Source organism: Panthera tigris, chromosome B1, assembly GCF_018350195.1.
Source record: "Panthera tigris isolate Pti1 chromosome B1, P.tigris_Pti1_mat1.1, whole genome shotgun sequence".
Lineage (NCBI taxonomy): Eukaryota > Metazoa > Chordata > Mammalia > Carnivora > Felidae > Panthera > Panthera tigris.
Genome location: NC_056663.1, coordinates 149,099,658 through 149,115,047, shown reverse-complemented (window position 1 = coordinate 149,115,047; position 15,390 = coordinate 149,099,658). Strand labels below are relative to the sequence as shown.

The 15,390-nt window shown below is 34.0% G+C and overlaps 1 protein-coding gene across 1 annotated transcript in view; it reads right to left on the bottom strand.

Moving 5' to 3' along the window:
- LOC102960077 (transmembrane protease serine 11C-like) overlaps positions 1–15,390 on the bottom strand; it is a 50,958-nt gene that overhangs the window by 11,486 nt on the left and 24,082 nt on the right. The window contains exon 6 of the mRNA XM_007086954.2: positions 216–254. Within this exon, the coding sequence (XP_007087016.1) occupies positions 216–254 (39 nt within the window). The remainder of the gene's footprint in view (positions 1–215; positions 255–15,390) is intronic.

Sequence of the window (15,390 nt, the reverse complement as noted above, 5' to 3'; positions counted from 1 at the left end):
CCCTCTGCCATTATGGCATGTAATAATGTCTTCCTCATTTAAAATCCATGGTATCAGTCAATTTAAGATCAACCACAGTCATCCTTTTACAAGTTTCTGAAAGCAGGCTTCCCTTACATCTTTATGTACACTGTATTGACTGTCAAGTGAAGTTCTTTTTTGCCATCCAAGGAATTAAATTTCATTAGAAAATAACTCTTTGTCAATGAACTTACAGGTATTGAGAAGATTTTCTGCTGTTGGCATTTCAATGTCTAAAAGTCAAAGAAAAAGAAAAAAATATTTACATTTCTGAACATTTTAAAATATTAATTAATAATAATTATTTTGTTTTGGGGAACACATTATTCTGTAAACAATCATTTTGTTCAGTTTTGACTATATGCTTTCTATGTTCATGGATTAGCATAGAGAGAAATAAAATCTTAGTATTCATTCCTCTGTTTCTAAAGACTCTCAAGTTCCCCATTATAAGTTGAAAAAAAGGTCTGGGTCCTAAAAAGTATTAACATATATATAAAAATGGTGATCTTTCACTGTATCTTGATTCCAAGTCACCAGGTAACTGAATGTATTTAACATTAGTCTTTGTACCACTTTAAATACTCTTGGCCATATCTAAAATCAGCCACAATATGGTGACCGATTTCATACAGATTTGGATTCACTTTACTCAGGAGTAATTTGGCACATGCCCTTCTCAAGTTAGCACCTTAGCTTCTCACTTTCTGCCAGAAGGGGACTGCTGGACATTCCCAGATGGACAATAGGAAATGTAGGAGTTAACTCTGTAGGAGCTGGTGTAAGATGAGTGTCAATGGACAAATTCTTCCCCTGTTAGTCATTGGGGAGCACAGTTCTGATATATAATTCAGAAGATTCTATGGGATGGAGCTAGAGTTGCCCCTGATGTTGGAAATTCTCCCTCCTTATTTTATGCTTTTTGCCTTTTACTCTTTCTCAGATCAAATACCACATGTGAGTCTGTCTCAGGCTCTGCTTTTTGAGAAACCAGGCTTAGATACTGAAATAACCAGATAGCATAACAAATAATGCTAATAACTAGGAGAGACTATGCACATTATTTATGCAGTGCATTTTTTTTTTGGTGTGGAGTGCATTTTGGTATATTTTGATCCTTTTAAAATTAATACCCTTTGTGTGGTTTCAGTTATTCAGAACACTCAAGTATGCCAATTTGTTTTGGATAAAAAAATTAGTAATAAAGCAGACTTTAATATTGTCTACTCATTCCTAGACATCTAGGGAATATTTCAGAATGAGATTTACAATAGATGATTTTGTTGTGGGCCCCAAATCTCTGCAGAACTGCAAACCTGTTTAATTCATGATGAAAGTATATGGGGAGAGGGTGAACAAGTGAATCACAATTATGCCCCAAATTTCAGATGTAGAGAATTATAAATATACTAGCCATTTCTACTTAAGGGTGTCTCTTCAAAAAATGAATCATCAGTTGCTCTATAGGTTAAATACTATATATGCCAACGGAGGTTCATTTTTATTATGCTCTTGCATTTCTATAAATCCAGGAGGGAGTATCCATTTATATATGACAATTATAGTTACACACTCTTACATTAGGTTGCACAACAAATCAAGGGGACAAAAGAATTCTTTACCAGAAAGTCAACTTGTTTGAACAAAAAGGCAGGACCAATTCAACTGTCAGATGGACTGAGTAGGTATGAGCCGCACCCACTTAAACAGAAAGGTGGCTCATTTCCACCTAATCCTTCATAGCTGCCTTCCAGAAGCTAATTTTTATTGGACATGATACCTTTAGGGTTTCATTTTGAGCTTTGTGTGGTTAGTAAAATATATAAAACCATATCAAAAGTCTGGGAAATGATTATACTCCTGTAACTTGACCGGAAAAATGTTAAATGCTACACCTTATGAACTAATTATTTAGAAAACTCTACTATGTTCACAGAACTTTCTTCTTTCTTTGAGGTTTCTTTATTGATGTATGTCTTGCTAAAGGGGAGAAATGTTTTTGACTTATAATTTGCTTTTAATAGTTGTATTATACCAGAGCTTAATAGAGTAACTGTTGCTTGGGTAGGTGAAAGACAGACAGGTACAATAAATGGGGGAAGTGATTTAAGCTGTCACTCCTTGGATTGAGTCACTGCTGTGGCTATTTGTGTTTGCTGTAAGTCTTTGGCTCACACTCAAAAGCTAGAACTCTTATGGATTTATGCTTGAATCAAGGAGTCAACTCTGTAACTTAAGGTACTCTGTTTACAATGTAACGTATAAAGGAAGTGACAACAAACAATGGCATTCCCCTTGCCAAAAGGAGATTCCATCAAAGGATAGGTAATAAGACAAAGCGGTTTTAAAAAGCAGCTCAGGAACTGTGTGCTGATTTTCTCCTATGGGCCAGGAATCAAAGACAATAGACATGGACCCTGTCCTCAATGAACTTGGAGTGTAGTGGAAGAGATATACAACTAAGTAGATAATTTAATATTATATGATTAGTGCTATGGCAGATTTGTGCATAGAAAATTGGATGCACCAAGAAAAGTCACTTAGTATCGAGGGGTAGCAGGGGAACTAGGAATAGCTGATGACAAACATTTTTTGGAAAGGAGTCAAGCTATTAAAAATAACTGGGGGCAAAAATAGCCATAATTCACTCATTATTGAACACTGAATTAGAAAAGATACCTAGGTGCTTTCTAAATGGGCTTTGAATCTACAATTATTTAATATTTGCTATCTTTCTGGAATTAGAAAGTAAGATATGCAAATTTGGATGTACTGGTAACAGTCTGATATCCAGTGAATATTTTCTTCCTTAAAAAATCTGAAACTTAATAATAATGAAAACTAAGCTATATGATTCTAAAGTATAAGGAAGAATTTTACAGTAGCAGTAGACACATTTATAATATAAATTTTCATAGATCCTGAGCTTTAACTCTACTCAGGTGAATTTATTTACTTTACCTGAGTCCAAATGCTAAATAAATTGATTAATCCTACTTTTCAGATAGTTTCCCTGGGGTTCTAGCATTAAAAATATAGAGGAGATTAACTGAATTCTGCTACAGAATGTATTTTATGGGATGTTTAAAAATTTTCATGTGTTAGGTCTGTGAAAACTTTAAAATTATAAATGGGCATGGATTTACTGAGCAAGGCAGCTACTAGAATTGTTTTATCACACAGGAATTGTCAACCTTGGAAGTTCATTCATAATAATTTCATCTCCTGCCCCTTAACTTCCCCCCCAAAAAGGAGTGTGAATAAGACCGGTCTGAATTAAAAGGCAAAGGAACAGAGTTGTGGACTTGGACTGTGGATGAACAAAAGCTGAATTCTTTACACACTGAAGGTTTTGATTAGTCATGTGGCTGCATACTTAACCTCAATAAATGCTTTTCTTTGTGTTTCTAATTAGACTGAAAATTATCTCTGTGGTTAGACATTATATATTTGTCATTCTTCAGAGTGATGTAGATTAGTTTTTTTACAGTACATATCTTCAATATGTCTGCCATTTTGACTCTGAAGATAACATTAAAAAATATTTTAAGAGTTAATTATAATAAATACATCTTTTAATAAAATCCTTTAATAAAATTAATAAACCTTTTAAAATTAATTAAATATTTAAAATTAATTAAACCTAATAACCAATTATATATGCAGGTAGTAGTTTTTAAGGTAGAAACTCACTCCATTTTTCTAATCTTAATGCATATTTCAAGAAATGTGAAAAATCCAAACTTATTTGGATCTTATTTGTGCTTCTTCTATACTTAGCCATTGTTGACTTTAAGCTTTGATAGTAGCACAAAAGACCACTGGTAATGAAGAGAGGACAAGACATGTGCTAGGGAGAATATTTAGACAGTTATGCTGGTAGAGTGAGCAATGGAAAATATAAGTGATAACATCTACCTTATGCTTTTGACATGACACACTTGTGTTTCTAAGGGGTCCTTTTGAGGACACACATTGGAGAGAAAGTTAATATTTAGGGTAGCACTTTCACTTTGGTTCTCCCTGGTACCTAGACATTTTGTGAAGGCCTGCATTTTGATGGCTTAGCTCTGGTACAACACCAAGCAGAGAATACTTCGTGGATTTCTTTCAGTTCATGTCTGTGGCTTTCTTTAAGACCTGTCTTGAAAGGTAGCTTCTCCAAGAAGTTTTTCTATTCTTTTTCTTTCTTTATTTATTTTTGAGATGGAGGGTTGGGGGGGAGAGGGGGATTGAGAGTGGGGGACGGGCAGAAAGACAGGGAGACAGAGAATCCCAAGCAGGCTCTACACGGTCAGCACAGAGTTCCACTCAGGGCACGATCTCACAAAATGTGAGATCGTGACCTGAGCTGAAATCAAGAGTCAGACACTTAACCCATTGAGCCATCCAGGTGCCCCAAGAAGTTTTTCTTATTAACTCCCTCTTCTCATATGATTTCTTAGCTTTTGCTCTTGCCAATTTGCATATATTAGTTTTTGATGCAAAATAACCATCGCCTTGTAATATTTTATTCATGCTGAAAGAATTAAATTTTTTTCTCTGGAATTTATTTAAATTGCTTTTTTTCTTTAAGTTTTTAAAAATGTTTTATTTATTTTTGGGAAAGAGACAGACAGAGAATGAGTGGGGAGGGCCAGAGAAAGAGACGGAGACACAGAATCTGAAACAGGCTCCAGCTCTGAGCTGTCAGCACAGAGCCCGACGTGGGGCTTGAACTTGGGAACAACAAGAGCATGACCTAGGCTGAATTTGGATGCTTAACCAACTGAGCCACTCGAGTGTCCCTTAAGTTGCTTGTTTTAAACGTATTTTTCTACAGAAAAATAAATTATTCTGGAACTATATACTTAAAAAAAAAACAAGAAAAATAAAAATATTGAGGCATTGGTTAATTGACCCAATGATAACCATAAGAGAATTTATAGATTTATTTTATGCAATACTGATGAGTAAATTTATGACAATTACATGGCTTTTGAAGTTGCACAAGTAACCTGTCATTAAACACAAACCACAACTATTCTCTTCTTACTCAGAACATATAGGACTCATGTTTTTCTTCAGAAATTCTACATAAGAGACAAGAATGTAGAAGGTACCAAGAATGGAAAAACTGGTTAGGAAAATATTTCTGAAATCTTTAAGTTTAAATTTCTTCCTGACCTGAGTTGACAGACTAAGTAAAGAAATTTCTTCCTTTTAAAAAAAAAGAGGTATTCATATTTTGAATGCCTTTTCTTGTCCTTTATTGATATTATTCCACATTATGAGCTTTAATGAAAGCTCTTGGAAGCACAACTTAATAATTTATCTGAATAATTAATCTGAAACCTGATCTGAAACTTAATAATAATGATAAAAAAGCTATATGATTCTAAAGTATAAGGAAGAATTTTACAGTAGCAGTAGATACATGTATCTACTAGTAGATCACTTTAAGGAGAAAAAACATTAAAACTGGCATCTAGTATATGGTACTTTCAGCTATTTAAAGTATATTGCATTAATAGAAGCAGGAAAGAGTCATATTTAATTCATCAGTAATATAAAAGAAGAATCAAAGTGGTTTTGCCTCATAGTTTTAGTATCTTTACAATTTTATATGAATGAATGCCAAAAGATTTTAACATCAAGAAAAAAATCTCAAATAACCTAGTTTTCCATCTCAAGGAACTGGAAGAAGAATGAAGTTACCAGGAGGAAAGAAATAACAAATATCAGAGAAGAAATAAGTGAAATAGAGACTAAAAGGACTATAGAAAAAATTGATGAAACTAAGAGCTGGTTCTTTGAAAAGATAAACAAATTTGAGAAACCTTTAATTAAACTCACCAGGAAAAAAAAAAGAGAGGATTCAAATAAATGAAATCAGAAGTAGAAAGAGACATTACACCTGATACCACAGAAATAGAGAATCATAAGAAGCTGCTATGAATAAATTATAATGCCAACAAATTTGACAACTTAGAAGGAATAGATACATTCCTGGAAATGTACAACCTGCCAAGACTGAACCATGAAGAAATAGAAAATCTGAACAGACTGATTACTGATAAGGAGATTGAATCAGTAATCAAAAAGCTCCCTAAAAAGTCCAGGACCAGATGGTTTCACTGGTGAATTCTATCAAACATTCACAGAGAAACTAATAGTAATCCTTTTCAGACTTTTCCAAAAAATGGAAGAGGAGGGAACACTTCCAAACTCATGTTATGAAGCCAGTATTACCTGATACCAAAATCAGAGATGTCATATGAAAAAATTTATTTTCCTGATGAATAAAGATGCAAAAATCCTCAATAAAATATTAGCAAACTGAATTCATCAATGCATTAAAAGATCAAGTGGAATTCATTCCATGGATGCAAGGATCTGCAAATCAATCAATGTGGGGTGGGGAGAGGTGGGCAAAATGGGTGAAGGGAGTCAAAAGGGGATTATTTTCCCGTTATAAAATAAATACGTCATGGGGATGTAAGGTACACCATGGTAACTTTAGTTCATATTGCATATTTGAAACTTCCTAAGAGAATAGAACTTAAAAGTTCTCATCACAAGAAAACATTTTTTCTTAATATGTATGGTGACAGATGTTAACTAAATTTATTGTGGTGTTCATTTGGCAATATATACAAATATTGAATCATTATGTTGTACACCTGAAATGAATGTAATGTCAATTATACCTCAATAAGAAAAGACTTTAGGTTGCTGGAATAGAAGATAAAATATTATTATTATATTTTAGTGGGAGTAACTCCATAGTGCTAGTTTTTCAGAGTCTTAAAAGATTGCCAGACTTCTCAAAGACATTTAAAAAAATTCATGCTATGACTCATTTAAAGCATATTTGTTACAACAGTAACTCAGAGAGTTAGGAATACGAGAGATAAAGAGCCAAATTCATCAGGACATCTAAGATCTAATTCCAAGAAATGTGTGTTTTCTAAATGTAATTTTAAAAAATCCAACATTTTATTATGATAAATAGCAGATTTAGATGCATTTGTAATAAATAATGTTTATGCTTCCCCTAATTTCCCCCAAAGGCAATATCTTACAAGATGTTATAAAGACAATATCTTCAAAGCTCTAGTACAATATCATATCCAGGATATTGACATTGATACTGTCAAAGTACAGCACATTTTGATCATCACAAGAATTTGTCATGTTACCCTTTTATAGTCATATCTACTTACTTCCATCCTATTCCTTCCTTAGTCCCTGGTAACCACTAATCTGTTCTCCTCTTCTATAATTTTATCATTTCAAGAATGTTCCATATATTCATGTAAATAGATTCATACAGTATGTACCTTTTCTGGATTGACTTCTTTTACTCAGTGTAACTCTCTAGAGATTCATCCAAGTTCTTCTTATTGCTAAGTAGTATTCCAGGGTATGATGTACCCAAATTTGTTTAACCCTTAACTTCTTGAAGAATATCTGGATTGTTTTAAGTTTTTGGCATTTAGGTATAAAGCTGGTATCAACATCATGTATAAGTTTTTATGGAAACACAATCATCTGTCTGGGATAATGCCTAGGAGTGCAATTAATGGGTTGTATGGCTGTTGTATGTTTAATTTTTTTTTAAACCAGATTATTTTCCAGAATGGATTTACACTTTACATTCTCATGAGTGCTATATGAATGATTCATTTTCTCCACATCTTTGCCAGCATTTGGTTTTGTCATCATTTAAAAAAAATTAGCCGTTTTCATAAAGATGTAGCAATATCTCACTGTAGTTTTTTTTGTTTTGTTTTTAAAAATTTATTTATTTTGAGAGAGAAAGAGAGGAAGAGAGAAAGAGAGAGAGCACACATGAGCAGGTGAGGGGCAGAAAGAGAGGGAGAGAATCCCAAGCAGGCTCCGTATTGTCAGCTCAATGCTGGTCTTGAACCCACAAACTGTAATATCATGACCTGAGCCAAAATCAAGAGTCAGATGTTTAACTGACTGAGTCACCCAGGCACCCCTCATTGTAATTTTAAGTTATATTTCTCTAATTGCTAATAATATCGAACGCATATTCATGTGCTTATTTCCCATGTGTATATTCTTTTTGGTTAAATGTCTCTTTGCGTCTTTTGCTGGTTTCTAAATTGACTGTTTTTTCACTGACTTTTGAGAGTTCTTTATATATTCTAGATACTAGTCCTTTGATAAGTGGTATGAAAATATTTTTTTTTCTGTCTGTAGCTTGTTTTTCATCCTTAATAGACTTTTGCAGAGCAAAAATTTTAATTTTGATGAAGTTTATCAATTTTCCTGTTTTTGGAACATGCTTTTGTTCCAAAGAACTCTACCTAGCCCTAGATACAAAAGATTTCTCCTACATTTTTTTTTCTAAAAAAGATAATCCTGTATATCAATTTGGGGACAATTGACATCTTTACTATGTTGAGTCTTTCAATCCATGAAGATGATTTTTCTCTTCATTTATTTACATCTTCTTTGATTTCTTTCATCAGTGCTGTGTAGTTTTCAGTATATAAATCCTGTATATATTTAATTAGAACCCAGGAAGGGTGGAAATAGAGGATCCCCATGTAGCTTTTGCTACCATGGGTTGGGGTAAAGCCATAGTTTTTTTCCTATGGTGTTTTGGCTGCAGCAGAGCAGTTATTGTTTAAAAGCATTCTATCTTGCTATATTGCTTTTCTGGTCTTTTGATTAACGAAAGCAAGCCTTCCCCACCCCCCAACCCCCTGCATTCTTGGGAGTTTTTGGATCACTGGCTTCTTCAGCTCCCATTTTAGAATGTATGAAGCAAACTTATGGGACTCGTTACCATGTTGTTGGGCCCTGAGGTCACCTCTCAGTCTGGGATCTTCTTAAGTTTGTTTTATATATAATATCTAGGAATTTTAGGTGTATTTAGTGGGGGGAATAGGGAAAAGTACATCTATTCCATCTTCCTAGATGGTAAATTCATGTATTCCATATGGCATATTTATAAAACTTTTTCTCATACCTTTTCATCTATTTTTTTTATAATCTCAAATTCTGACTCCTCTTTTTTTCTTCTTAATAAGTGAAAATATTCCCCCAAACTCTATCTTTGACTCTTCTTCTTTTCATCTTCTTATATTCTTAGCAATCTTATTCTTTTTTAGTATTTCATTATTATATTATGGGAATGACCATCATATTTATGGTTTTAGACCCAAACTTCCTTCAGAGGACCAATATTTTATTTCCAAATGCTTGATACATAACTTTATCTGGAGAGGTATATTCTATCTAATACTCAAAATGTAAGCCAATCACCTATATTCTACTTCTCTATTGTATGCTATTTCTATATGAAGTTATCATTCCACTAATTACTCAGACTTAAACGTTGGATGCTGTATTCAATTTCTCTCACTGTTTTGCCTCATATCAGGTATGTCAATTCCATTCTAATACTGTTTTCACTATGACAGTTCAGGTTTTCAGTTCTTCGCACTTATACCATTTAATTATTTTCTAACCAATCTCTCTGCTTAAAGACTCTCCCCTGTAGCTCATTTTACACAATATTATCAAATGAAATTTTAGAAACCAAAGCTTTGACCTTGTGTTTTTCAAAAATGAATGGATCTCAATGTACCCTACCAAAGTGCAGGTCTTTTTTTTTTTTTTTCTTTTTTAAGTGGGCTTCATGCACAGTGTGGAGCTCAATGTGGGGCTTAAACTCACAACCTTGAGATTAAGACATGAGCTGAGATCAAGAGTCCAGACGCTTAACCAGTTAAGCCACCCAGGTACCCCCAAAGTGGAACTCTCTCTCTCTCCTTTTTTTTTTCTTTTCCCAAAATGGAGTTCTTTAACCTAAAACTCATCACTCTTAATTTTGATTATGTTATAACTCACTCAAGCTGGACATGAGTGCAGTGGCTAAAAAGGCTTAGGTTCTTGGGAAATGAAAGCAAACAAGCTAGGACAAATTTGAAGAGAGACAAGAGCATTAGTCTAGCTATATGTACAATTGGCCTTTTAGGATTATGTGAGGCAAATAGGCTGTCTGAAACCCGTTTCAAACTTAAGATTATTTGGGCTTGATGGTGATTGGAAGTGCACTTTGGGAATTTATATTAGAGTTTTCTAGAGAAATAGAAGTATTCATTCATTCATTCATTCATTCATCCATGCATTAGGAGGAATTGGCTCACAGGAAATTATGGAGGCTGAGAAGTCCTGTGACCTGCCATCTGCAAGCTGGACACCCACAAAAGCAGTGATGTAATTCCAGTTCAAATCCAATGGCCTGGGAAATAGACTTCCAATGGTGTAAATCCCAGAACAAGGGCAGGAGAAAACCAATATTCTAGCTCAAAGTCAGGCAGAGGGAGAGAGAATTTACCCTTTATCTTTTTATCCTATTCAGACCTTTAATAGGTTGGATTATGCTCATCCACATTGGGAAAGGCAATCAGATTTACTCAGTCCACCAATTCAAATGTTAATATTTTCTGGAAACATCCTCACAGGTATACATAGAAATAATGTTTAACCAGATATCTAGGCATCCTCTGGTTCAGCAATGTTGCCACATAAAATTAATCATCATACAGATCTATCCCAACCTCAGATGGATGATGCTGGATATCAGTTAGGACATGTCTGTGTTCCAGGTGTGTCTAATACATAGTTGTGTTATTCAATATTGTATATTGCAAACTCTAAGCTCAAGGTTGAATTTTAAAATTACTTAAAGAAATATTATTTTAATTAAATATCTAGGGTTATTGGAAGACCTTTTGAAATACCATCAGAAATAATGCTCCACATTTCTCAGGAGACTTAGCAACATTTTCTCTGGAATAAAGTCAAGAATCAGGAAATGATGGTGTCTGACGAGCCAAAAGTTACATTAAAAAAATAACTCACTAGAACTTATATAATTAATTAAGGATATAATATAATATATTTATATTATAATTTAATTAATATAATTTATATTATAAATTAATAATTAATTATACATATAATAAATTATAATTAATTAATTAATTAAATACCCTCATTCAAAGGCTATTTGCTTTTCTCCGGTCATAATCTGACAGTACATGAGATGGAGACCTGTGTCAGTTTCCATGCCTACAGTGTAGAGACTGGTTGGGATTCTTTCTTTCCCTCCCTCTCTGCCCCTCCCCTGCTCTCTCTCTCTCTCAAAACAAACAAACAAACAAAGGCTATTTGCTTTTCTAATTTTTATGTATAAGTTACTGTGAAATATGTAAATAGATTTGGAGGAGTTAGAAGAAAGAACATAGAGTAAACAAGTGACATCAAGAACTCTGCTTGACATTGAAGTATGAGAAAGAAAATATAAAGAATAAATATGAGAGCTGAACACTTGGGATCATTTATTGAAGGCATCAATAACCCTACATTTCCCTAAATGCCCTTAGGGCACTACAATATCCACTATATATATATATATATATATATATATATATATATATTATATATATATTTTATATATATATAAAATAGTATATATATATACTTTAATGTTTCTTTTTTTAACGTTTGTTCATTTTTGAGAGAGAAAGAGAGAGAGAGAGAGAGAGAGAGCACAAGCAGGGGAGGGGCAGAGAGAGGGGGAGACACAGAATCCCAAGCAGGTTCGAGGCTCTGAGCTGTCAGCACAGAGTCCAACGTGGGGCTCCAACCCATGAACCGCGAGATTGTGAACTGAGCCAAAGTCAGATGCTTAACTGACTGAGACACCCAGGCACCCCAATATCCACTATATATTAATGAATTCCATAGCGATGTCAGAAAAGTAGGTGGAAATTTTGAGAAAGATTTTTGAAAAAATAATTTTAAAGAGACTTTTTGTGTTTTATTAAAAAGATAAAATATGAACTCTTTGGAAAGTTTGCTTTTTTAGAAGATTTATTTCCAAGGAATTTTGAATGGTCAAGGTCTTACACTAGTTAAAATACTTTAAGAAACCTTTTGCTGATAAAATAGGTTTATAGAGCTTAAGATTGGCTCTTGGTTAAGAAAGGACTCTCTGGGCAATAGTATGCTTTTAAAAATGTCCTCTAGGATTTATCAAAGTATGATTAGTTAGTTCAGTTCCTTAAAGCATGGTACGAATGAAGCCATGCATTGTCTCAGGATCAAGCCACATGAAAGAAGTGTGTTTTACTAAATCATTATCCATATCTCAGTGTTGGCCAGCTGCTCACAAATGAGTGGTAGGCCAGAGTTTCACTCTTCTTCTCATAAAACTCTTAATAGTGAGTCAGGACTGTCATCCTTGTATATAAAGTTCTGTTATTATTCTTTCTATTACTTCCACATAATTTGAGTTTTTACTTTAACCAATTATGATTTAGTATAAATATTTAAAATATTTCTCATACCTATTCGATAGATAATTAAGTGTACCAGTATGTACAAGGTATTTTTTGTTGAAATGATTATTATTTTTAAATATGATTATTAAAATTATGAGCATTTAACTTTATAAGGTATTTCGTTTAAAATGCTTATGAGGCATTTCTTCACATTTACAAGGAATGACTTGAATTTTTCCTTCCAGAGCTTTCAGGAGAGGGCCACCATCTGGTCATTCTTGCAGTTGTGTAGTTGGTACATCTAGTCTAGCATTACATTTTTTCCTTAGCTCTTGGTGTGATAGTTTATGGCAGTGATAGTGAAGTACATCATAGTGAGATATCGTTTGCATTGTTTTACTTGTTCTTTTTTCTCCCCTCTTTTGTGTATTAAAATTTAAATTACATAAACATTAAGTATCATATATATGTTTTGTTTTGGTTATCATACTATAAAATAACAAGATCATGGAAGTAGTCATTTTATAAAATAAGTAATAAAGGAAAATTGGCTATGTTAACCAATTTTACCTATTGAAGTTATCATCTCTATTTTAAAAGAATGTGATAGTGTTTAAGCATAAGTGAATATAAATTCAGGTGTTTTGGAATGCATAAAAATTTTTCCCATTGAAGTCAATGGTATTAGGTTAAGGAATTTGCCTTATAAGAGATTTTTTAGGAACCTATTGTTTCATGGGCAGGGGAAAACTATGCCATCAATGGTTTTTCTAGGTTTTATACTAACCAGTCAACTTGAAAATCTTTGATCTATTCAGTTTAGAATTGATGGAGAAAACATTCTCTATCACTGAAGGATACAGTCCCATAAATACTGCTTGTTAGTACCTTGGAAGGTAGTAGAATGTCATTTTTCCTGGAATTCAAGAATGACTGGAAAATTAAAGTAAACATTGTGTTCATGGTTCTCAATAATTGAAGCACTCCTTCCATCCTAAATCTGGGAGTGGCAGTGTCTGCCTACATGTGCCAGACTTGCGATCAGCCCTCCTTAATTGGGATTCTGGAAGAGAATTAAGCTCTAATGCCGTGGGGAGCTTTCATTTTTATGAAATGAATGAACTCCCCCCTTTTATTACTGAAATATAATTAACATGCATTGTTATATTAGTTTCAGGTGTACAGTATAATGCTCAATAATTCTATACATTACTCTGTGTCCATCAAGATAAGTGTACTCTTAATCCTCTTTATCTATCTGAAGTTCTCTTTTATGAATCTGGAATCATCCTATGTATCATTCTTAAGAGAACTGACAACAGGCACTCACATCATTTTTGTTAGGGCTTAATTCTTTGTGGAACCTTAGATGCGAAAGGCTATATATATTCTCTCCTACTTTGGTTTTCAGTTGCAGCTTTGATATTGTGGAATTCATCAGTTCAGCCAACAATCACTTGCTGCTATATGCCAGCCCCTGCATAGGCTTGAAGATGTAATGGTGAGCAAACAAGTACATGACTTATGGAAGAGATGGTCAGTAATCAAATAATCATTTTAGTGAATACGTAATTAAACCCTGGAAAGTGCTCTGAAGGAAAGGAACCGGTTTCTCTGAGACCCGTGTTAAAGGAATCTGTCCTCTGCTGGGACTGCTGGCCAAAAGTGATGACAAGGGTTTACACACCAGTTGACTGAGAAACCTGGGCTTGGGGCATGTTGTTGACAAAACCAGTTTTCAGCTGTTCTCATTTAGGAACTTGCAATTGCTGTTTGATTTTACCAGCTGATGACAGCATTAGGTCCAATCCACATCACACTTTCTACTGGATAAACTTAAAACGTATTTATGTAATAATGATACCAATTATGTCTTTCATATACACTGAATCAGTGTGAGGTTAAATGTGTATACTTGTATATGTATTTATTTATTTTATAAACTTTTTTGTTGAGAGGAACAATACTCTTTTTCTCTTTCAAGTCCCCGCAGTGCCTAGCAAAAGTATTTGTACAGTACTTCATAACTGTTAAAACTAATATTTCCTAATATTTGATTTCAACCTCTCTCAGCGATTTTTTAAGTTGGATATGGACTTACATGCTTTCTTTGTTAATGTTAAAATGGAGGGCAGAATTTAAAGGATTTTTATTTGGGATGATTGACTTTAGACTTAGAAAAAGAAGCCAGATTGTTTTTTCACTAATTTGCAGATCTGCTTTATTTCTCTGTTCTTTCGAGGTCACCACACACAGGATAAGCTGTGTGAGAAGGAAGGTTCTAAGAGAAAGCATCTAATAACCTGAGGAGAGTCACATTTCAACAACACGATGACTTCTTATCCAGGAGAAGCATGTTCAGGTTTTGCTTTTTGATCCTTTTGATGTTCTACGCAAATGAACCCTTGGCCTAGATTTATTTTTTTCACAAACATTTCATCCTTTTAGTCCTTCCTATAGGGGCAGGGATACTTTTCTGCCCTTGGTCAAATTTGTTGTAGCTGAGAACTGATAGCTGAGCTTAGCTGTGCTGAGCGTTGGCTGTCCTTTTATGAAGACCAGAGAGACACTCATTATCCTGGGAATGAATATTATGGGACACTTGTCCCTGCCTTTTAGAAGCTGTCTTTCACAATACTGTTAGATGACCAAGAATAAGAACTGGTTTATGCAATTGCACACCTGAAACTAGTATAACACTGTATGTTAACTACACTGGAATTTAAAAAAAATAAAAAAAATACATTGTACTTAAGAGTGAGAGAGACAAAGCCCATTAAAGGCCCATCAGGAAGTAGGTTTGATGTTAAAGAGATTCAAACTCATTTCTGTAATGTAGGAGTCTAGATTCTTTTTTTAAAAATTTTTTTTTAATCTTTATTTTTGAGAGAGAGAGAGAGAAAGAGAGACATAGTGTGAGCGGGGGAGGGGCAGAGAGAGAGGGAGACACAGAATCCAAAGCAGGCTCCAGGCTCTGAGATATCAGCACAGAGCCCGACGCAGGGCTCAAACTCACGAACCGTGAAATCATGACCTGAGCTGGAGTCGGATGCCCAAC